This window comes from Ailuropoda melanoleuca, chromosome 3 (genome assembly GCF_002007445.2).
Source record: "Ailuropoda melanoleuca isolate Jingjing chromosome 3, ASM200744v2, whole genome shotgun sequence".
Lineage (NCBI taxonomy): Eukaryota > Metazoa > Chordata > Mammalia > Carnivora > Ursidae > Ailuropoda > Ailuropoda melanoleuca.
In genome coordinates, this window is record NC_048220.1 from 87,266,717 (window position 1) to 87,291,426 (window position 24,710).

At 39.8% G+C, this 24,710-nt stretch overlaps 1 protein-coding gene across 5 annotated transcripts in view; it reads left to right on the forward strand.

The window, feature by feature from the left end:
• The first annotated feature begins 3,048 nt into the window (after positions 1 to 3,048).
• The window catches only part of FBXW11 (F-box and WD repeat domain containing 11), a 121,211-nt gene continuing 99,549 nt past the window's right edge, over positions 3,049 to 24,710 (forward strand). For 3 of the 5 annotated variants that reach the window (XM_019808353.2, XM_019808354.2, XM_011235280.3), the window contains exon 1: positions 3,049 to 3,266. In XM_019808353.2, coding sequence (XP_019663912.1) covers positions 3,222 to 3,266 — 45 coding nt within the window. In that variant the 5' untranslated portion in view covers positions 3,049 to 3,221. Of the gene's footprint in view, positions 3,267 to 12,043; positions 12,206 to 24,710 lie in introns of all 5 variants that reach the window. The other 2 variants (XM_002927638.4, XM_011235282.3) reach the window with 2 other exon arrangements.

Below are 24,710 nucleotides of genomic sequence, written 5' to 3' on the forward strand. Positions count from 1 at the left end.
TTGGACTCTAGTATTCCAAAGTATGTAAAAGAAGAATGGATTTGGAACTGAGAAGCTATAAATTGATAACAGGCACACATACGGTCTGAGGCACAAAAGTTAATGTACTTGATTATGAAGTGCTCTCCTGGACTCCACTAAGTGTTTCATCATATGTATATACAGTATATGGACCATACTGTCTTTGTATAATAATCAATTCTGAATTCTGAATACGTTTCAGACCTCAGGGTTTCGGTTAAGGGACTGTGGACCTAACTACTTTGTTGTTAGCAGGTCTCGTAAACCTCAGAGCAGAGCTATTTGAAAAACTGGGGGGAAATATGACTCAAGGTCTTCTGCCTTTACTGATGACCAAATCTAATCACCTGCTGGCTTCCAGCCTGAAGCAGTTAAAATAACTGAGAACCTGAGTTCTGGTTTGACATTGGTAATAAGGCTTGGCTCTCATATAGCTTGGGTAAAGTTTCTATCAATACATGACTTTTTCATCCCATTGAGCTCCTGGAATTTGACCCAATAGTATTTTTCAAATTGAGTGGAGCATGCAGATATAAGACAATAGGGAGCAATGGTGATAGTAGAAATTTACAGAGCACATGCTTCATGTAAAGAAGGTAGCTACTAATTAACCCCTGCCTATTTTTGCCACATATAGCCAAAAAGCCAGATAGTCTAATTTTTCAAGACAAAATGGAAATTCAGACTTTAAAATGCGAAAATATAAAATTTTAAAACAATAAAAATGCTGTAGGATAAACATACATATTGGGGAATTCAGCATGTGACTCCTACCCTAACCCTATGTGCTCGGTCCTGTGGCAAATGCTGGTACCTTAGGGGTCTCGGTTGGCTGTTACATTAGTTCTCAATGAACCTTGACTCTCTGTGTTCACAACCTTGCACAGTCCCTTTCTACAAGGACTCTAAGCTTGGCTGTATGACCCGCTTTAGCCAATGGGACATTAGGAAGTACGGTGTGACCAAAAGCTTGATAATCGTTTGCTCACTGGGGCCTGTCTTCTTGGAAGCTAGTTACCATGCAGAAGCTTGAATGATAAGACACCAGGTGAAGAAGAGAGCCCCTATAGGATGCGAAGCCATTTTGATGAGCTCCCAGCTGACTGCAATCTCATGAGTAACCTCAGTATACTATGTGGGCCCAGCTGTGTTCAGTCGACCCACACAATTGTAAAAATAAACCACTGTTATTTTAAGCTACTAAGTCTTGGGCGTAGCTTATTATGATACACCACATAACTGAAACAGAGGTCATTTATTCTAACTCCTGTTTTACTAACCAAGATCCAGACAGGGGAAGGGGCCTAGTGAAATTCAGACAGCAAGTTAGTGGCAATAATTTTCCAGTTCTGTGCTCTTTTTACCTATTGCTTTTAATTCTTTTGGTGGAAAGCACCAGATAAGGACTATGAAACTTCAAACTCCATGGGCGTGGAACTTACACTGTGCCCTGCATGCATACAAATTACTGTAATAACTTGATCCTTAGAAAGGGAAAGATTTCTAGGTCATTGAGTCCCCTCAGTTTACAGGTGCAGAGAATTCAAAACACTAGAGAAAGAGAAAAGCAGCCTCTGATATTTGGAAGCTGGCCGGGTACAATGAACTAGGCTGTAATGTTACTAGATGATAGATGGCCCTCTTAGGTGGGCCTTGTGCTCTCCTGTTGAACAGAATTTCACAGAACATAAACATCAGATGGGGACATTCTCTGACTGTGGATAGATCAAGACAGAAACAAGATCACTCCTTAATTATATTTGAAAGCAGATAAAACACGAACATTGTCCAAACCACAAAAAATGACCAAACATCTACCATCCTGGCTGATGAGGGGTTCCTGCTTCTTTAGCAATTACAGCTTCAGCCTCAATCTACCATTCCCTTGTTCCAGGCATGACTGAGATGCCCAATCATAGAATTACCCCCACTTCCTGACGGCATCTAATCCAGAGTCAAGCCTCATTTCCTTAAACTCTCTCCCAAATCACGTAACAACTCTTACCGAGACGCCTATGACTTCTCCCTCACCGCTACCAGTAATAAACTCAACTTGTTCAATCAGTACGTATCTGGTGGTCTTCGTCAGCCGGGGCTAATAGACCTGACAAAGTTTACACAGAGCTGAAGACAGAATTCACTAGGAGTTTCCAGGTCTCCAGCTGCGGTCCTTCTTAGCGCCTACTCTTTTGGTTAATGTCTGTTTTCCCACCACTAGAATTAAGCACCATGATAACCGAGTCCTTCCTTGTCACGTTCGGAGCTGATTCCCAGGGCCTACGCTGGTACCTGGCAGAGGCTGGAACTAAAAAAAAAAAAATAATAATAATAATAATTCTGAACGAATGAATAGGAAGGGCTCAATATACGCAGGTTCCCTTTCATCTCTCAGCTCCTCCCAGTTCGTGGTGCGTACAGACAGCACCATATTTTATCTCCACAAACCCACTTTCCCCAACGAAATTTCTAAGCCCCTCACTTCTGGGGTGCCCATACTCTCAGAACCTCTCCCTTGCCCGAGCTTCTCTCGCTTGTTGGCCCCTCCCACACCTGAGCCCCAAGCCCTCCTAACGCATCTAGAACCCACCTGTCTTCAACATCTGTACCTAGCACCAGACTCTCGCGGACCAACCGCGCCGCTACCTAGGAGTCGACTAGACACTGCGACATCGACTGCGCATGTGCGGAAATCGGTCTCACACGCAGGATCACTGACGAGGGAAGAGTTACCCCTGAGTTTCCGTCCCGGTCTCAGTTGTCTGGAGCTGCCAGGAAGTCAGGAGAAACTAACCGGAAGGAGAAGCCGCGCGCAGGGCTTTCTGGGACATGTAGTCGTGGAGTTCCTGAGGCTCTATTTTGAGGGAGCCCTTAATTCTTTAGGTTTGCATGTCCCACAGTCACAATCCAGTGCTACTTTTGTTCAGAATTCAGCTTGGGGCTGCCAAGAGAGATTAGCCAGCTGTTGACTTCTCGTTCCCACAACGCTCTGCGGGGCCCCCGGCGCCTGCTGGGAGCTGTAGTCCTCGGTCTGCGTACTGCGTTCGCCGAGGGGGAGGGCGGAGCTGCCGGCGGCCCGGGCGGGCTGGCAGCTAGAGTGGGTACGATAGCCGCCTCCGCCTCTGCCGCCTCCGCCGTCGCCTCCTCCGCCCGGGCCGTTCGCTGCTGCGCGGGGAGAGCGAGGCGGGGCCGCCGGGGCCGCCATGGAGCCCGACTCGGTGATTGAGGACAAGACCATCGAGCTCATGGTGAGTGCGGCCCGCTGGACCGTTCTTCCGTCCGGCCCCGGGCGGGCCTGCCCACCCCAACGTCCGGCGCGAGGCCGGCCCTGGCCCTTCCCCGCCGCCTTGGCCCGGGCCTGGGCCCTCCACTTTCCTGGCCTCGGGGCCGGCGCGGTTCCTCCGGATCCCTGGAGATCTCAGGCCGGACCTGGCCCGGCCCCCTCCAAGCTCCTCGGTTCTCCTTCCTCCCTCTGTCCTATATCCGGGCCCATCTCTCGAAGGACCCTCGCTCGATCATGCTGTGGCCTTAGCTCACACTCACTTTAGCATCTCATTCTCCTTCTCTTAGAAGGGGATTTTTCCCCTCTGAATTTCTCCGACCCAGGCCTGCACCGCTCTTGCAAGCCCCACTCAGGCCGAGTGAGATGGGGGGGGGGTGTTACGGAGGAGATCGATCAGGACCTCGGTCTCCGCGTCCTAGTAGGGGTCTCAGCACCCTTTCCCCAACGTAGGGCTGTGTGGATGCCGGGATAGGCCTTACTGGGGTGGAGTTGGGGAGCTCTGGGGTTTGAGGCAGTGACGGATAAGGGGCCTTTTTCCCGGGCCCCTGTGGTGTCCGGCTTCTCGGACAAAGGGTTTCCTACTCCGTGGTGAGGGATGTTTGCATAGCAAGGCCCCAGGTACTCTGGATTACATCTCCCAGGAAAGGGAAACCGTAACTTCATGTTTCCCAGCGTTGCTTTAGGAAAATGGGGGCGGGGGTGTCTTTCTCATCACTGCCGCCAGTTCTTTCTTATTAAAAAAAAAGAAAGAAAAAAAAAGAGAGGGAGAGAATCCTAGGCCCCTGGGGGAAGCGATCACTCTTCCATTACAAACCATTGGTAGCCATGCCAGACTCCCCGGTCCTACGGACACCCCAACCGCTTTCCGTTTTACGACTTAGAACCAGAAGGGATTTTTAGAAATAGAACTATGAGAGAGTGGCTAGTAGAAGCGAAGAATTTGCTGCTTGGTGGATGATTTGGCGGAAGAAAAGAAACATGGCAGCTATTATTACCTGCCAATTTGAATACTGGGGAAATCAAACGGGGCTCTGGAGAGTTGGGAGGAGGAAGTCTTTACCTCAGCAAATGGACATGCCCAGGGTTTCTTCCTGTGGAAACCTTGACAGTTTCTTTGTATCTCTCCTAACAGAGTAACAATCTCAACCCCTGGGTTGAGAGGAAAGGTGAAAGAATCTACTTAACCCAGCAAAATGTTTTCCTAGCCAGATTTTCTCCAGTGTGAAAATGTTTATTGAGTCAGTGATTCCACTGGGTAGGGTCCGTGACATCAGAGCCACTTCCCCCATTTAATGCTATAAATAATAAATGGTGACACTGAAAGTCTGTTGGATAACTGCATGGTTTCTGTGGATGATGATATCTGGGGAGTTGAGATGCATGTTTAAAAAAATGGAAGTACAGTAGCATAAACACAGCTTAATATTTGCTGTCCTTTGCATAATTTACAGAACTAGACTTCTCCAGTATTCTTTAAAACTAGAAGAAGAAAAAAAAAGCTTTGGTCGTTTCTGCTTTGTGTGCGCACACGTGCGCTTGCTTTTTTAAAGGATATTGTCACGTGTGAATTTTTTTTTGATTTTCATTATTAAGTAATTTTTCCTCTTCAGTATAATTTATCAAACTATGTAGTGAAGCCTTTGATGTTCTGGAAATTTCGTTGTGGGTTGTTTTGGTAAAATCTCTTATTGGAATTCCATATATAGTACGTATTCTAATGGATGTACAATACATGTCCTTACAACTGGAGGAGTACTTCACTTTGAAAAATTGTAACTGGTGCCTCTGAAATTGGCTGTTCTGTGCTCCTTCCATTTCCATTCATTTAAAAAATAAATAGTCTTTATTTTCAAAAGAATTAGGAGAAATACGGTGTAATTCATTTAGTATTTTTGATTGTATGGTAAAGAAAATCTCTGGCCTAAATTTATTGGTTTCCCATACTCATAACTTTAAAAAAGTTTTGATTATACATGATTTTACTTGTTTATGATCTGAAAAGATATTTCAGCCTTTCAAGGACATTATAAACTGGGATTCTCAGAAAATTTAACAGAGATCAGTTTTGAAATGGGTTTTCATATACAGATTTTGATATTCTGTCAAAGGGGTACCAGTTAAGACTCTTAGGCAACCCTTTTCATAACCGTTTATGTATTTATTTTAGTGTAGTAGATAGCCCAGGTATTTAACAACTGATTCAGTAAATCCAGGATTGGATGTAGGAATGATAATGCCTTAAAATCTAATTGCATGTGCCTCTCTGTATTCACCGCATTTTAATTACAGCTTCCAGAAATAGATTAAAAGTTAACTTTTTACATTGGTTTCAAAATAACATAATTGAAAGAGAGGAACGGGTTAAAGTGATGGTATGTTGAAAGCCTAAAGCATGAAACATTTTTAGATTTTTATGAGTCAGCTTCAATACTCAAATATTTGTGATTATGCTGCCTGTACCAGTTTGGTACTTAATGGTTAACAGGGTAACTTTCGTTTGATTTTCCAGAGAGCGCTGTATTAAAGACCGAAACAGGCTTTTGGGTATCTCCAATTTGTTAATCTTCATCCTTCCAGTTCCTTTGATTCTTTTTCTTTTTTTTTCCTTGTACTTTTTTGGTTTACTAAGAAATAAAGCTGGTGATAGCCTAGTAATTAAATCTCCAAAATATACCCCCCCCCCACTTGTGACTCCTATGTCTGCCTCAGGCCAGTCCACAAAGAGTGCTTCTCCAGTTGACCTGCCTCATAGGGTTCAGTCTTGAATATAGACTATAAACTCTTGAGTAAGACAACTGAATTTATAATTACTGATGGTAAATAATTTAACCACCAAATGACTTCCATGGCCTTATATTGGACCAGTATTATACCTAGTTTGTGGGACTGTTTTTGAAATTTCTGACTTCCATAGAATGAGCATTATTATTAATGAGGTAGAAAAATAGTAATCCAGTTGGAAATATAGTATTTCAGAGTTTATGAGGCTATGTCTATTGCAGTGGACTTCACTGGAAAGAAGGAAAGCTGCATTATGTATCACATGATGTTTGTCAGTGCTTGAGTTAGGGATATGAGTTGATGTTCAGGCCCTCATTACTAGAAAGCACTCACAGAGCTGCTAATTGGAAGAGAAAGATGGTAGTTTTCCCTATTAGAAGATAACTGAAATTGATGTTCAAGGTTAGGAAAGGTAACCCTGCTTCCTCTGTGGGTGTGAGAGCAGACCCCTCCCTTCCCCAAACATAAATTAATGGGCAGTTTATATTCTATTGTTAACTGTTGGTTGGTTTCCCTCTTTGCTAAGTGACCTTAAGTGACTCATTTTCCTTTTGTGTTATCTTCAAGTGGCTGTATTACTTGTTGAATTTAGTAATATAGGTAAAATACATTGGACCTTATTAAGAAGGTAAGATATCAATGCTGTGTTTTAGAGCTGTTGAAGTATAGGCAGGCCACAAGGCCAAGGAGATGAAAGAAGCTAAGTGAAGTTATGGAAAATTTTTCTTTTTTTCTTTTTGGATTTTTTCCCCCTTCCTGTCATTGGTTTTCTGAGTGGAGTAAGTGGGATTTAGTGACTCTTTTAAGAAATTGGATCTTAGTTTGTTGCCATCACTTATCCTTATCTACTCCTAAACTGATTTACCAAATGCAGATTAAATAAAGGTTTAAGTAGGATCTGAATGAAATAAACCACATAGGTATTTACAGACTCATTTACCTGGCTCAAGGGTTTGTGGCTCAGATATATCAATTTTTGCTCCTGGTTTGGAGTAGATTAGATGTCCCTTCAGAATTGACAAGGGCAAACGTGATCCTGTGCACATGCCTTGGTACCCCTGGCTCTTGACTGCTCTAGCCTGAAAACAGAGAGATAGCACAGGAAAATCACTAGGCCATTACAGATTCACATTGCAGCCTGTACAGCCACTTGACCCTTGAACAACATGGGTTTGAATTGCGTGGGTCCACTTACATACTTTTTTTTTTAATAGGATAGTACTGTAAATATATTTTCTTTTCTTTATTATTGTCTTAATATTTTCTTTTGCTTACTTTATGCAAGAATACCATATATGATACATACGAAATACAAAATGTGTTGGTCATCTGGTTATGTTATTGATAAGGCTTCCAACCAACAGTAGACTATTTCTAGTTCAGTTTTTGGGGAGTCAAAGTTATGTGTGGATTTTCTGTTACATGGGGGTCAGGTCCTTAATCTCCCATGTTGTTCAAGGGTTAACTGTATATCCCTGTGAGTAGTGCTGTTTGATCCTGTGAATTTTGCACTCTGAGGTTCCTGGGTTCCACCTGGTGGTATTTACACTTTTAGTGAAAGAAAGCATTTCAAGTCCTAGTAATTTCAATTCCAGACTCCCAGCTTTTCTTCCCATAGTCCTCACTTATTCTGTATTTCAGCCAAACGGCGGACCAGGGTGCTTCAGATTTTGCTCAGACTCCACCCCCCCACCCCCCCACCCCGTCAGCACTGATAGTAACTGACCAAGTCCATGTATCGAAGGCTATTGATATTTATTGGAGGAACCTAATAGTTGGCTCTCTGGCCACATTGGCTTAGGTCAGATCTCAGCAGTTCTCTCTTCCACCTGTACTGATAAAGTCCTGTCTCCTCAAAACACAATTTAGTTGCCACTTCTTTTATTGTCAGTTTACATTATGGTGGCACATAACCATTTTGTTTTTATAGCACTGCCTACATGATGTTCTCTGTTAAATGAAATGAATGAATTCTGGCGCTTTGTACGTATCTTGTGGCACTTAGCATATTGTGGGTTTGTATTAAGGTTTCCTGTTTGTGTCCCCTATTAAATGGTATACTCAACAGTGCCTTCTTATGGTACATGTTCAGTAAATGTTGAATTTTCCTGTTGATTGTTGACGTGCATTATTGCTGTCTGTCTGTATGGTAATTCTCACCTGTATCACTAATCTCATAATAATTTATTCCTGACTCTTATGGGACTTACCATATCCTTCTCTGTATCACAAAAACTTGTGATCGTGTCTAAATTTCCCTTCCAGAGACTGTATTGTCTTTTGAATCCTTCATAATGCTTAGCACTTGGGTGTGTGATAGATACATTGACTTAATTAATGTGAGGTAATTTTTTTTTCATGCTGTGAAATGTTTTTAAGATTTCCTTTTGATAACTTTAAGACAAAGGTGTAGATGAATAGAGGAAAGACTGGTAAAGCAGAAGAGTAGGGTGGTGTGTGGTACACAGACATCCATGGACATTTCAGACTTACAGCAGATTGATTTACATACATCCCAGAGGGTGGTTAATACCAGAGTATTGAGGAAACCAAATTCCTTTTATATCTTTTGATGTGAACTTGCCAAAAGTCAGTAAATTCTGAGGATTCTATGACTTTAGGAAAGTATGATTGAGCAGCAAGGGTATGGGCTTTCGAGGGAAGCACCTGAGTTTGTATCTTAGCCCTGTTGGCTGTGTGACCTTAAGAAAGTTAACCTTTCTGTGCTGTGATTTCATTATCGGCAAAAATAAGAAAATGTAGGTTTTGCTCCAAGTTGTTGGGAGGATTATGGGAGAGATGTATGTAAAAGCACCTTGGAGACACTTGTCTCAGCAACTGCTTGCCCCTAACTTCCTAACTAACTTCCCCACAAGTACAGGGATCAGGTTTTGGGAAGCAAAGTCAAGGCAGATGATGTTTTAATTTTTACCCCCTAGTTCACGTATTTATTTGTGAAGCTTTACGGAGGCCTGATATTGAGTTGCTTTTAGCTGTCTGTTGAATGAGGTATCTTTAGGGGAAATGATGAAGTCGTACAGAATCAGTATTATCTTGGAAATTTGGGAAGTGGAAGTAGTGTTAAAATTACTAAGAATTGCCAGTTAGGCGTAATTAGACCTGTACTCTACCTACAGAGAGAACCCACCCAACCCTGTTTTAGTAGAAGTTAGAAGAGGGCTGGTGATTAGTTCGTATTAACGTTGAGCGTTGTGATTTATGTTTGATTGGTTTAGTTTTGATGAGGAAATTAAGATTTTCGAGTTCTTATTCTTGTTTTAGCAAAGCTGATGATTTTGACCTTTAACAGAATAAGCAGTGAGTATGATACAAGATTTCCTCCTGAGTAGTATTGTTGTTCATTGAATTAGTTGACAAAGGGGGAAAAAACCTGTCTGTCAAGAATGTGCTTGTTAGCCTCAGTTAAGTTTCTGCTGATCACAATTGCCTAACAGGAAGTTTGTCTTTGTAGGCAAATGAGAGACAAACCAGGAAGACCTGACAGTCCAGTAGGGTATCTCTAACCTGGATCTTATTTTTGTTTTCACAAAATTCAAAGATTGCAGAGTTCTGGATGCAAAATGCAGGAAGCATTTTTAGGAAATTCCCTCACAGGGTTAGTCAACAATGAAGACCTTCACAGAAAGGAAAGCTGTGGAGTAGAAACAATGGGATATTAACATGTAAAATGAAAAAAAAAAAAAAAGTCTGTGGATAGAGAGATGGGTAAATATAACAATTATAACAAATATAGGAAACCATTCTAATAGCTTGTCTCAGAGCCACAGAAGAAAAATTAAGTTAGAGCTCTACTATTGAGAAAAAGGAACTTGAGTCCTTTTTAATTTTGTTTTTTTAAGAGTTAAATTGAGAACGCTTAACCAGTTTTGGGAACTAATAATAAAATATATTTTGGTTCTGTGAAATGATCACTTGGGAGACTCAAAGAGAAAGGGGCAGAGGACAGGAAGAACTCGGTCCTTACATTCCTGGTCTGGCTTCTATTAATCTTTGTATCTGTAGCATAAAGCCTGCCACCAATTAGGCATTCAGTAAATATTTGAAGGGAAGAGAAGAAAACACAGTAATACAGGAAAAGGCTTGGTGATTCAGGAGGTTCAGAAATGAGTCCATTAGTCAGATTGTGGTTGTGTTTTGCTATAATTGCTCAGCATTTTGGTTATAGCAGTAAGTTATATTTTGAAAAGCAGATTATATTCTTTTAGGAGTTAGCTACTAGCCATAGCTCACTAGCTGCTTTTATCAAAACTGGGTTTCCAGTTTATTCTTAGGCTTCAGGGTAATATCACTTAATGAAAGAAGCTTGAGCACTCATTCTTTGCTTGAGATTTTACTTACGTGAGCTCTTTTAAGTTGTGGGTATTAGGATACTTCCATATGATTGTTACGGTGAGGCTAATCATAGACTGGTATTTCAGTCACTCCTGTCGCTTTCCCTTCGATGTGATACATCAGAACATCTTTAGTTATTGCCTGTGGACTATTTATTGACAAATCTTGGAATTTTAAAATTCCTCCATTTCAGCTGGATTTGAGATTCTTTGTCACAGACACAGTCTTTGCTGCTAAACACAAAGACTTACTTGGGCAACATTATAATGTGTTTTATCATTAATATTGTGAGCCTCAGAATTGCATGCCTCTGTAAAAGAAAGGCTTTCTTAAGTGCCAAGATATGGAAAGTTAGCCCTTTCAGGATGATTTAACTGGTTCATTTATATTTTAGTTCAGCTAGGCTGAAATATTTACTCTTCGGTATTTTTGTACTTCTCCATTCTGACGTTAATTAACTCAGGACCTTTGAGAGTAAAGCTCGGTTTCTTCTGCCCCAGGAATCACGGCCTTTCTGATTCTTAGACTTGGCAGGCTGCAGTGCTTGGTGGAAAGGGCATGGTCTCTACCACTTAGTAGATGTGGGACTTTGGGCGAGTTATTTCTAATCTTTTTTTTTTTTTTTTTTTTTTTTTTTTTGAGAATTAAGTTGGTAAAGAATGTAAAGGGCCTGGCCCTTAGTAGTCCTTAAATAAAGGTAGGTATTAAATTACTGAAGGAATATTTTTGGCAGTAGGGTGGCAGTTGAGGAAGTAGGAAATTTATATGCAAGTAAGTTAATAGTCTTTTGACTGGATTTTAAAGTTTTTATCTTTGTTATCCCATTGAATGCTTTTTTCTGTCTCCCTTATATTTTGTTTATATATTTGCAGTCTAATGGAAAAGTTGGTAAGGTAGTAAAAAGAATGTTGATATAATGTGTGGACTGAGCTTATGTATTTAAAGGTGTCATCTAGTAAATTGTTTATTAGTGTTTTTTTATAATTTTCCTTAGTTTACCCAATGACTGGCCGTTGCGGGGGATTGACCTTTACTGAATCAGAAGATCACTCTTAAAATTATGCCATGTGTTTTAAAACGTCCTATATTTCAGGTGAGGGTTGAAGATTTGGGTAATGTGTAGATTTGATGTCTTATATGTAGCAAACCAAAAGCTTTCTTGCTAGGTGCCTAAATATCTTTATTGGAAGATATTTGAGCCCTCTCATATCATTAATTTTGGGTGACAAATTTTTTGTAATGGTGGAGGAGCTGTCTTAGAAAATGGATAAGGAAGTTCATTGTAGCCGAATGGTCTCAGACAATTTATGTGGATAATAGGGTAAGTTTTTAGCTGCTCTCATTTGGAATTTCATATTTATCATGAGTAAAAAGTAATACTAGGGATGTTTCCTTCTTTGCTGTGTGGAATTTCTTATCCTTCTGTCAGCACAGAGGTGAGGAATGCTGCTGCAGAACTTTTATCCCAAATAGCTGACTCAGGGGTTGTAACTTTTTTTCTGTGCCTCAGATCCACCACTCCATTGACCCTTCCTTCCATTTCTTGGTGGCTGTCCTTTGCCGCTGGTGCCGTGGTGGGTGTATGGATTGCTTTCTGTCTTTCAACAGTTACCGAAGTGCATGTTTGGGATTTTATTGAAGAAAGCTGGATACAGTAAACGGAAAGAATCTTGGAAGCTGCTTGACTGCTGTCTTTTCTCAGACTAGTCTGAAAGGGAATACCCCCATTCATTCTGGATTGGTGGATCTGAAGTACAAAATATTGTCCAGGTAAGCAATTACCCTGTATTGTTTTGTTATGTGGAACTCAATCACTGAAAGAAACTTAAAAAACACAATTTCTTTACTTTTTTCCACCGATAGAGAAAGGAAGAAGTGTTAGATATTCAGATATAGTGTTCATGGTTGGGATGGATTAGTGAAGGTGTCTGTGGAAGAATTGCTAGTAGACGCTTCGTTTTAGTGTAAGAAGTGCAGTTATTTTTATTGTAGGCCCAAATGGTTTATAGTATATAGTCAAACAGGGAATACAGTAAACAAGGGAAATTTGGGGAATAGCTTGTACAGTATGGAAAACAGGTGATAATTTTAAGGTATTATCTCATGATTTATAGCTAATATCTGGTCAAAATAGTTTTTGTAGTTACCATGTAAAGTAGTGGTGTTTTATTCTTGGGACTCTTAGAGGGCCTTCTCAGGAAGATTTGCAAACTGTAGCAACTGTTTATTGAGCATCTGCTAAGTGCCAGGCAGTTAGAGGCTCTTTACGTATATTTCTTACTCAGCTGGCACATGCTTTACCTTATTTTACGGTTAGTGAAATGAAGCTCATAAGCATTAAGCAAGTGCACGTTGCCCTGGGTCATACAGCTAGTAAATGGCAAAGTCAAGCTTTAGGCTTGAGTCTTTTTGTTTCCAAAGTTCTGGCTCTTTCCCTGTGACTGTATTTGCTGAAGTTTGTACTTCAGCTTCTGGATTTTCAAATTGCCCATCTGCAAGAGCAAGGTGTGGTTTTCTATAACGGGTTTCCACTTGGAAAACACATGATAGATCACGGTTTGGCGTGGTATTTGTGTGTATCTGGTGCTCTTTCTGCTTGGTGAAGAAACCAGCAGATCTTCAGTCAGTTCATCAAGTGAAGGTAACTTAGGGAGTGTAAGAGAGGCAATGCATTTAAATGAAAAACATGGTTTATACAGGGAAGTATTTGCTCTAGTGAACTTGAACCTGTATCTTCTCAGTTCCTCCTTAGTTTTAGTTGGTTATTTAAATAGCTCAGTAGCTTATTATGTGGACTTCTTTTGACCTGTGATTTGTCAGTTTTACAAGTAAGACATTGTCAGGCAACTCTCTTGAAAACATGACTTTTTTTGGTATTTAATATACTCTCCAGATTATACATTTCCTTCAATCATAAAAAAATGTCTTTTCATCATAGACTGATATGCTGGCTTTGTGATTCTTGTTGTAGTTTCGTTCCTTTATATTTGCTAATGTTTCTCCTAAGCAAACATTTTCCACACTTGTCATCTGAAGAGCTGTGAGGGTGGTGGTGGTAGAAATAATAGCAGTTAATACTTCTTGGGCACTTACTCTGTGTCGAGCACAATTATAAGCACTTCGAATGTATAAACTTTTTATATTCATAGTAACCCAATGAGGTGTAGGTACTTACTGATGAGGAAACTGAATGATAGGGTATTTAAGTAACATGTCCAAGATCGCATGTCTCAGAAGAGACAAAGATGAGGTATGAGTCCAGGCATCTAGCTTCAGAGAATGTGCTTCTAAAGTCCGTACTGTATTGTCTCTAGAATCGAGTGTCATCCAGTGATAAAAAGAGGGGTGGAAATCCTGAGGGCTAAAACTGAAATCATTGCAAAGGAAAAGGAAACAATTGTTGTGTCGAGTATCTACTTCTGACCTTTGGTAGAAAACAGTTTAGCTCTCAGTTCCGTGTTAGCCATCCAAGACCATCAGGCTGTTTCCCAAGGGGATTCGCAGTAGAGTTTGTTGGAGGCTATCTTCCAGAACAGTGCTGTCCAGTAGAACTTTCTACGATAATGAAAACATTCAGTATCTGTGCTGTTCAATATGGTAACCACTAGTCACATGTGGCTATTTTGAAATCTGGCTCTGTCGCTGAGGACCTGAATTTTAAATTTTATTTAATTTAAATAGCCACATGTGCAGTTTTAGAATTTACCTTCGTCCTGGGTCTCGTCATTGCTTTAAAACTCTGAGAAATCTGATCTAAGCCACTCCTTATCCCAGGTATGGATCAGTATTAACCAGCTGTGCAAGACTGATGTGTAAAGCCAGAATTACAGTTTACTAGTTTATAATGGTATGTGCATATTGGTATGATTAACATAAACTTTTTTGATGGGTAGATTTGCTTACTAGTTCCTAATTAATACATCAGTTTAAGTTTTTCAAGTAAGAAACAGAGTTAGAGGGAATGCCTGGAATATTGTTTTTATGTGTGTAGACTTGACCTGCCAGCTCAGATCATAGTCAGGTGGTTTGGTTAGCATGGACTCAACCAGAAAAGTGAGATATTTGCTGGACTGGGACTGAGACAACTTCATTCAGCTTATATCAGGGATGGATGGTTTTTCCGTATGGCAGAACCTCTTCCTTCAACTTCTCTCCTTGCTTTTAACTTCCCAAAACCTTTTCTGATTAAGGCATCATTTTTAGACAAGTTGGTACATTCAGCTTGAATGCACTCTTGACTTTATAGGTCTAAGTAGCCCTTCGTTTCCCTTAGAAAACTGAAGGAAATAAATGCCTTTATCACTGCTATGATCCATTTTGTATTCATTTTTGACTCTAAGAAGGTAGTTAGATTTTTTTTGCTTCCCTGTAGCCTCTTTTGACCAAAACAGATGTGTTGGCTTATTTAATTTGGTCATATAGTGTGGGGTGGAATAAGAATGTACTCATAAAAAATAAACTAGGTGGTACATTCTCTTTGCATTTTATTATGTTATTAAATGAGCTTGTTTTTAGCTTGCTGTATCATTACTTTGAGACTTGCTCTTGTTCTTCTGTTCTGAAAGAAGAAAGAGTAACATAACCAAATTTGTATTTTAGGAAGTTAACTTTTCAGGTGTGCGCAAGGTAGATTAAAGAGACTGAAGGCAGGGAGACCGGTTAGTTCAAGTGCGCAATGAGGAAGGCAAACCAAAGCATTGACAGCGGGCATGATGAAGGTGGGGTGGACTTAAAAAAGAAGTAGGTGGTAGGATCTACAGAACTTGGGGATTGGTTACTGGAGTAGTTGATGGATGGACTATAGTATGAATTTTAGATTTTTGCCTTGGGCATCAGGATGAATGTTTACTGTCTTTTCCAAGATAAGGAGTACTAGGAGAAGGGCATACAGGGCTGGGAGAGGTGGAGGGAAAAAGAATGAATTTAATTTATGGTGAATTTGAGTTTTGTATTGTGAATCCACCAAGAGAGGTATCTAGTGGGGGAATATGAGCATCAGTGAAAGCAGGGAGAGAGAGAAGGATTTGGGAATTTTTATTTCGCTTCAGTGGTAGCTCACTTTACGCAGTAAAGTTGTAAGGTTTTTCAGAGTGTAGATTGAGGAGCCTGTGTATCAGTGTATGGGAATGTTAACATAAAGGGGTGGACTCTGACCAAGGTCAAATGACCTTATGAGATCATACGTGATCATACTGATTAAGTGGCAGTACCACTTTCCTTTTCATCTGAACCTGGGTATTCCATGACAGTATGTTCCCAGTCTGCAAATTAGCCTTTTATGTTTGGGTTATGATTTTCTTTTTTTACTATAATGGTTTGTTTAATGGAGGTACAGTTTTTGATATGTGTTTTTTAAAACTCTGGGTTGTCACTATGTATCTTATGGGCATTTATGCTAATTAAGTTCCATGCATCTGGTGACCAAAACAAGGGGAAATAACCCAATCAGTGAATGTTCTGGATAAATTGTTGACATGAGAAATGAAAATTTGCTCTTCTCTCAGCCTGTCTCAATTCCTGAATGGTTCTCATCTAGCTGTGATGAGTGTGATGATGGTATTTTAAAGACATTTTTAATATCACAACATGTGGCCCAAAGACAAGCCAATTATTTTGTGTACTAGTCAGTTGAAGAAACAGTGACCTGGTCAAGTGGAGTGGAAATTAGCTGTGTTGGAATTACTGAGATGGTGTGTCAATCTAGTGTGGCATGTATTTAAGGGATTTGTAAGGCAGATGTTTACTGTATGCTATTTTCACTTTATGCGCTGACTTCAAGCCCTAATTCCTAGGTGACCTGTAGTGCTGGTTTTGGTAATGAGAGCATGGAGATATGAAGACTTCATTTTAGCTACAGTAAATCAGTACTTCACAAAAAGGTTTTTTTTTTTTTTTTTGGTGATGAGTTTTATTTTTATTTATTTATTTATTTTTATTATATTATATTATGTTAGTCACCATACAGTACATCCCCGGATTCCGATGCAAAGTTCGATGCTTCATTAGTTGCGTATAACACCCAGTGCACCATGCAATACGTGCCCTCCTTACTACCCATCACCAGTCTATCCCATTCCCCCACCCCCCTCCCCTCTGAAGTCTTCAGTTTGTTTCTCATAGTCCATAGTCTCTCATGTTTCATTCCCCCTTCTGATTACCCCCCTTTCTTTATCCCTTTCTTCCCCTACCGATCATCCTAGTTCTTATGTTCCATAGATGAGAGAAATCATATGATAATTGTCTTTCTCTGCTTGACTTATTTCACTTAGCATTATCTCCTCCAGTGCCGTCCATGTTGCAGCAAATGTTGAGAATTCGTTCTTTCTGATAGCTGAGTAATATTCCATTGTATATATGGACCACAGCTTCTTAATCCAGTCATCTGTTGAAGGGCATCTCGGCTCCTTCCACGATTTAGCTATTGTGGACAATGCTGCTATTCACAAAAAGGTTTTTAGGATACATTGTATATGTGTATGCTACAAAATTCATAAAGTACAAAAAGGAGTAGACATTTAAAAAAAAAAGTATCCAAGTCTCCCATTCCCTCCGGCTCCAACTATTCAACCATATTTTTGTGTAGCTTTCATATATATGTGTGTGTGTGCTGTATGTATTCTTCTGCACCTTGAATTTTTTTAATGTAAAATATGACATGGTTATCTTTCATGTCAGTTCCCCAAGAGCTCCCATATTTTTTGAAGAGATAATTTAAAAGATGCATGCTGATTTATTGTAGGTGCTATAATTTGTTAAACCAGTCTGGACTGATACACATATAGGTTATTTCCTTTTAGTCTTTTGCTATTACATATAATGCTGTAAAGAATAACTTAGTGTATATGTCATTTTACATATGGAGAAGTATATCTTCAGGACAGTTTCCTAGAAGTAAGGTTCACTAGGTAGTTGCTTTAAAAACCTGATAGACATTGCCACATTGCCCTCCAGTTATACTGTAACAGTATATACTCTCACAGGCTTTGCTTGAGAGTATTCTTTTTTCCTGATACTCTCATGGTGTTATGTGGATTTTAAGCTGATTGCTTTTCTAATTGTTCTTCCCTTTTTCCCTCCTATAACTTTTTATTATGAAAAATTTCATATATATATAGAAGAGTTGGGGAAAAACCAGTATAACAAACACCTGTATAGTCTTTCCACCTAGACTCAACAGTTAAAGTTTTGCCATATTTGTATCATTTCTCTGCTCCACGCCTCCATTCCTCCTTCCCTCCCCTTGCCACCACTTCCCTCCCTTCCTCCCTCTCTCTCTTTCTCTCTCTCATCTCCTCCTGTCCTTCTCTCCTCAGACATATATGCTTTGTGGTTGTTGAAAAATTTGATAGTAAGTTGCAAACATGATACTTCACACTCTAAACATTCCAGCACCTGTCTAAGAATAAGGATAGGCTCTCTCTCTAAAACTACATAAACACACACAGAGCCATGTACATATAGATACATATATCCATATATAACCACATATTATATGTAGTGCACATATATGTTTCACCACATATTATATTTCATACATATATAAAATAACAATACAATTTTTATGTCTGGGAAAATGAAAATAATTCCATAATGTAATATCACATATTCAGTTAGATTTTCCTAATTGTCGCAAGAATGTCTTTTCTAGCATGCCGCCCCCCCCTTTGTTTTAAATGCCAGGATTCAAACAGAATACACCCTTTGTATTTGGTTATTATATTTCTTTTTTTTTTTTTTTTAAGATTTTATTTATTTATTTGACAGAGATAGAGACAGCCAGCGAGAGAGGGAACACAACAAGCAGGGGGAATGGGAGAGGAAGAAGCAGGCTCATAACGGAAGAGCCTGATGTGGGGCTCGATCCCATAACGCCAGGATCACGCCCTGAGCCGAAGGCAGATGCTTAACCGCTGTGCCACCCAGGCGCCCCATGGTTATTATATTTCTTTAATTTCTTTTCATTTGGAACATTCCCTCTGCCCTTTTTCCCTCCTGTCTTGGCATTGACTGTTTTTGAAGAGTCCAGCTCAGCTGTCCTCTAGAATGTGCAACATTCTTCATTTGTTTATTTCCTCATGGTGTCATTTAACTTGTTTCTCTAGCTACTGTACATCCTGTAAATTGGAAGTTAGGTGAGAGGCTTGATTGCAACCAGGTTAAACATTTTGACAAGAATGCTTCATCACAGGTAAAGTGTACTTTGCATTGAGTCATGTTGGGAGGTACTTGATGACAGGTTATCCCCTTATGAGCTATGCTAAATTTGATCCCTTGGCTAAGGTGGCAATAGCTGCATCTCTCATTTATAAAGGTACAATTTTATCCTTTGTTATTAGAAAGGAATTTATGGGACAGTGTTTTGGAACCTTGTAAATATCCTGTTCCATTACAGCATTTCACTCAGTGATTTCAGCATCCTGATCCTGAAGTCAGTTATTACAATAGCAGTTACAAAATTGTGATTTTCTATCATTCTGTCTACATTTATTAGCTAGCGTTCACAGAGGCTATCCCTGTTTCTCCTCCTTTCTTTGTGTACCATCATACTCTCATGGATTTTTTATTTATCTAGTGTGTTAAGAATCAGTCTTTCTTTGTAAAGATTTATATATTTGAGAGAGAGAGAGAGAAAGTAGGGTGGGGGGTGGAGAGAGAGGGATAGGAAGAGACTCTCAGAATCCTGCTGATCACGGAGCCCAAGGTGGGGCTCGATCCCACGACCCCAAGACCATGACCCAAGCTGAAACCAAGAGTCGGACACCTAACCGACCGAGCCACCCAGGCGCCCCAACAATCAGAGTCTTTATTGGTGTTCACATTGTCCCAGATTTGGCTAATGAGAGCCCCTTCAAGGTAGCGCCCTGCTTCCTTTTGATATGATCCCATCAGTTTTTGTGCGTTTCTTGGCTTTTTACTTTCTCTGCGTTTCAGGCATCAACGATTTCTCCAAGAAGCTCTGATTTCTTTTGGTGGGGAATGGTGTTTAGTAGCCGAAAGCTTTATTGTTGGGTTGTCATTGCTTCTAGACCCTTTCAGTAGGCAGAACTAAAGAGTATATTTAAAAAGAACCGTGAGATCATGTTAGTTCCGATTCAAATTGAGTATTATAGGGATATTTTTCTAAAGCTGTTAGCCTTTTGATTTTCAAAATCTAAGGGATCATATTGGTATGTAATGGCTATCAAGTTGAGATACAAATTTTTATGTAAATAGGCAGATAAATAACTCCATTCTTCATTGAGCATGTACTCAAACAGGTACTGTTTGGTTATATGGGGAGTACAGAACAGAATCAACTATGTACCTTGCTTGCAGAAGCTTACAGTCTTTTACATAAAAAACTATAGTACGGTGTAAAAACTGGTAGGGATCATAGAGGTAGACATACAATGTTTTACTTATCCTTTGAGGCCTGAGCGGAAATTAGACATGAATATGGGTGTTTTGGGGGAGGGGAGGGCTTTCATAGCAAAGGTAAACCAGTGAACAGTGGCTGGCAAGCGGGTAATAGTGTGTAGTGCCTGTCAGGCGGGACATGTAAGTAGTTCTGTGAATATTGGAGTATGACTTGTGTGGTGGGATTGAGGTAGGTAAATTTGTGAAGATAGATTATAACCAAATCTTGGACTTTATTCTTTAGATCATAGGTTATAAACTAGTAGCCTGTGGATCAAGCTTCACAGATATATTTTATTTGGTGTGCATAGATTTAAAAAATTGAGATATGGGGCGCCTTAGTGGCTCAGTTGGTTAAGCATCTGCCTTGTCTGAGGTCATGATCCCACGGTCCTGAGGTGGAGCCCTGCATTGGGCTCCCTGCTCACTGGGGAGCCTGCTTCTCCCTCTCCCTCTGCCCCTCTCCCTGCCCGCATTTTCTCTCAAATAAATAAATAAAATCTAAAAAAAATTGACACATTTCTTACCAAAACACTGATTTCTGGTTTGTCTGAAAATTGGAGCTGAGGAGTGGCTGCCTTTTACTAGAGTCAGAGCTTGTGCTTTCCTGGTCCTTATAGGTCCTGTAAATCTGTCTTTGTCTGGCCCTTACAAGCTTCTGAGCTTGTGTGATCCTGCAGGATTGGAGGAGGGGTGTGAAGGTGGGAGATGTGATTTGAGAGGAGAGGTGACTGAAAGCTTGAGCAAGATCTGTGCTTTAGAAAGATGACTCTGGCAATTGGTTTGGAGGATGTATTGGAGCAGAGACCAATCCGTAGACTGTTGGAATATTCCAGGGGAATACAGGATAGTAACAGATGGTGCAAAGAGGAGAAAATGAGACATTTTAAAATGTAGAGTGGTTAGATTGTATTGATAGATAAGAGTATGTATGTGTATGTACTGACAAGAATGTAAATCAAACGCTGTTGAAACACGAAGTCCCATTTTTTAAAAAGCTTTGCATTCATAAGTTGGTTTCTGGAAGTTAACCACATGTTTTCATCATCTAGTGGTTAATTTTGGAAGACAGTAGGAATAGTTTCTTGCATTGTCACTGTGTAAAGTTTAGTTTTGTAATATGCCAGTAGCATCTTCTGTCAAAATATCTAACTCTGGCTTTATTTCTGAAAGTTGTGTATGAAGTGAATATATTGTGATTTTTTTTCTTATCATGTTCCTTATAATTATAGAGCTAAATTTCTAGGCAAAAATATTAGCAATGCTATATACTTATTTTTAGAGAGTTGGCTGCTTTATTTAATTTTCCCCACAATCTCTGCAAGAAGTTAATCCAAAGGATAAGGAGTTGACATGGGACTGTCCTGTACACTTAAAATCACACCTCTATTAAAACCATCTATATTGTTAATAAGTATTTTGGACATCTTCCCTGTCTGGTTGGGGCATGACTTGATCAATTCCATTGCCAAAGCTATTACTCTAGACATTTAGTAGCACCACCAGCTTAGGCAGTCTGAGGGAGATAGACCTGGAGAGCATGTAGGTGACAAGACTGGGAGTGAGAGTGACTCACACTGACAAGCCATATCTGGATTCTGTGTAATAAGCTTCGGCTTCAAAGGATGAACAAAGACTGGTTTAAAGGGCATTTGTATAAACGTTTGTTTGTTTGTTTTTGTAACTTAGATATAGTGTAGAACACCAATCTTAAGTGTACAGCTGAATGAATTTTTACATACGGAAACAGAACACTGTGTAACCATTACCCAAATCAAGATATAGAACACTTCCAGAGCACCTTGAGGGCTTCCTCATGTCCGTGCCTCCCCAAGTCAGTAACCCTCCCAGATGTTTATTCTGGTCTTTTTCTCTGTAGGTTAGACATGGCTGTTTTTGGATTTTATATAAATGGAATCATACAGCTTATACTGTTTTGTTTTTTCCCTCTGCTTGCTGTTATATCTATGAAATTCAACCGTTTTGTTTTAACAGGTTTTTTCCCCTGTGCATTATTCAATTGTATATATAGTCCATGGTTTGTTTATTTTACTGTTAATGAATTAGTTGGATTGTTTCCATTCTTTGGCTGCTATATAACACTTCTGAGGTGGACATAAGCACTTGATTCTGTCGGTTATAAAAAACCAGGAGTGGAATTTCTGGGTCATAGGATAGGCATATGTTCAGCTTCAGTAGATACTGTTCAACTGTTTCCCAAGTGCTTGTGCCGATTTACACCCCCACCTCTAATGTGGGAAGTTCCAGTCATCACTTTGTTTTGCTAGTCCTTTTAATTGTAGCCATTCCAATGAGTGTGTGGTGGTATCTGTGACTATCAACTGTTGAGGTGTAGTTTACATGCAGTAAAATGTACTCATTTTGAGTGTACTGCTTGAGTTTGTTTTTTTTTTTCTTTTTTTAAAGATTTTATTTCTTTATTTGTCAGAGATAGAGACAGCCAGTGAGAGCAGGAACACAAGCAGGGGGAGTGGGAGAGGAAGAAGCAGGCTCCTAGCGGAGGAGCCTGATGTGGGGCTCGATCCCATAACGCCGGGATCACGCCCTGAGCCGAAGGCAGACGCTTAACCGCTGTGCCACCCAGGCGCCCCGCGTTTTGAGAGCTATATATGCTCATATAACCACTACCATGATCCAGATGTAGAACATTTCTACCGTCCCCCCAACCCCTCCCCCACAAAATTCTCTCGCTTCCCTTTGCAGTTCCCCACCCCCATCCCTGGCCTCAGGTAACCTGCTTTCTATAACTCTAAATTAGTTGTGTGTGTTGTAGACTTCCATACATGCATATACTGCAGGCACTCTGTTTTAGCTTATTTTACCCAGTGTAATGTTTTTGAGATTCATTCTTGTTGAATCAGTTTTTCATTCCTTTCCGTTGCTTAGCACTATTACATTACACAAGTATACAATGTTTCTTTTATTCATTCTCCTGCTGCAGAATATTTGGGTTGTTTCCAGTGTTTGACTGTTACGAATAAACTTGGGTGAACATTTGTGTTCAAATTTTTGTTTGGAAATTTCTTTTCTCTTGGGTATACCTAGGAGTGGAACTGCTGGCATAGAGTGTAGATGAATGTTTAGTTTTTCCAAGTAATTGCCAGATCTTTTCCCAAAGTGATTGTACATTCTTACGACTTTCCCACAATATATGAGAGTTCCAGGTTTTTTTTTTTATAGCCTTGTCAGCACTTGGCATTGTCAGATAGTTTTAGCCATTCTTGTATGTGTGAAGTAGTGTCTCATTGTGGCCATAATTTACATTTTCTTGATGACTAATGATATTGAGCATTTTTTCATGTGCGCATTGGCCTTTTAGATATTGTCTTTAGAGAAGTATCCTTTCAAATCTGTTGACCCTTTTAAAAAATTGAATTGTGTTTTTCTTTTGATTTGTGGGAATTCTTTATAGTAGTCAGGAAACAAGTTCTTTGTCAGATATTTAACATATTTCGAACATCTGTGGCTTGCCTTTTCATTGTCTTAATGTTGTCTTTTGATGGACAGAAGGTCTTAATGCTTACAAAATCAAATTACTCAGGTTTTTCTTTCATTGTTACTGGTTTTTGTGTCCCATTTAAGAAAATTTTGCCTAATGTAGGGTATTAAAGATAGTCTACTTGCAACTTTATGGCTTTACCATTTTAAAATAATTGTTTTTTTTATGGTTGAGCTAGGAATCAAGATTCATTTTTCCCCCATATAGTTATCCAGTTAGTTCAGTGCTGTTATTTACATATACATTAAAAAACTATTGAGGGGCGCCTGGGTGGCACAGTGGTTAAGCGTCTGCCTTCAGCTCAGGGCGTGATCCGGCGTTATGGGATCGAGCCCCACATCAGGCTCCTCTGCTATGAGCCTGCTTCTTCCTCTCCCACTCCCCCTGTTTGTGTTCCTTCTCTCGCTGGCTGTCTCTATCTCTGTCAAATAAATAAATAAAATCTTTAAAAAAAAAAAAACTATTGAAAAATTGTTGAACATATGAACACAAGAAGCTTATGTTTCGTTTTTACAGAATTAACCATGTTTATTATAGAAAAATTCAAAATAAGAATAATGTAAAATAAGAAACAAAAAGAATCAAAACTTCCCGATAACTGTTAATATTTGGTGTATTTTTCTTTTATGTATGTTTCATATATATTTTTCACGCATAAAATTGTTTTTGCAAATTGCTTTTATTTATTTATTTATATTTTTATTTAATTGTTTTTTGAGAGAGAGAGCATGCGTGCCACCTGGGGCAGGGAGGGGGTGCGCAGAGGGAGAGGGAGATTCTAAAGCAGCCTCCACACTTAGGGCGAGCCTGATGCAGGACTAAATCTTACAGACCCGAGATCATGACCTGAGCTGAAATCAAGAGTTGAAATCAAGAGTCGGACGCTTAACCATCTGAGCCGCCCAGGTGCTCCTGCAAACTGCTTTTAAAACTCAACAATACTTGTGGCATTTTTCTGAACCATTTTATATTTCTTTGTAATAATTTTGAAGGGGTGCCTGGTGTATATGAATGTGGAAATGGCTAACTAGTTAAACTATTCCTTTATTACACATTTAAATTCTTTTTTATTTTATTTTGTTTTATTATTTTATTTTAAGATTTTATTTATTTATTTGACAGAGATAGAGACAGTCAGCGAGAGAGGGAACACAAGCAGGGGGAATGGGAGAGGAAGAAGCAGGCCCACAGCAGAGGAGCCTGATGTGGGGCTCGATCCCATAACACCGGGATCACGCCCTGAGCCGAAGGCAGACGCTTAAGTGCCGTGCCACCCAGGTGCCCCTAAATTCTTTCTTTTTTAAAAATTATTTCTTATTTGGGGCACCTGGGTGGCTGAGTCATTAAGCATCTGCCTTT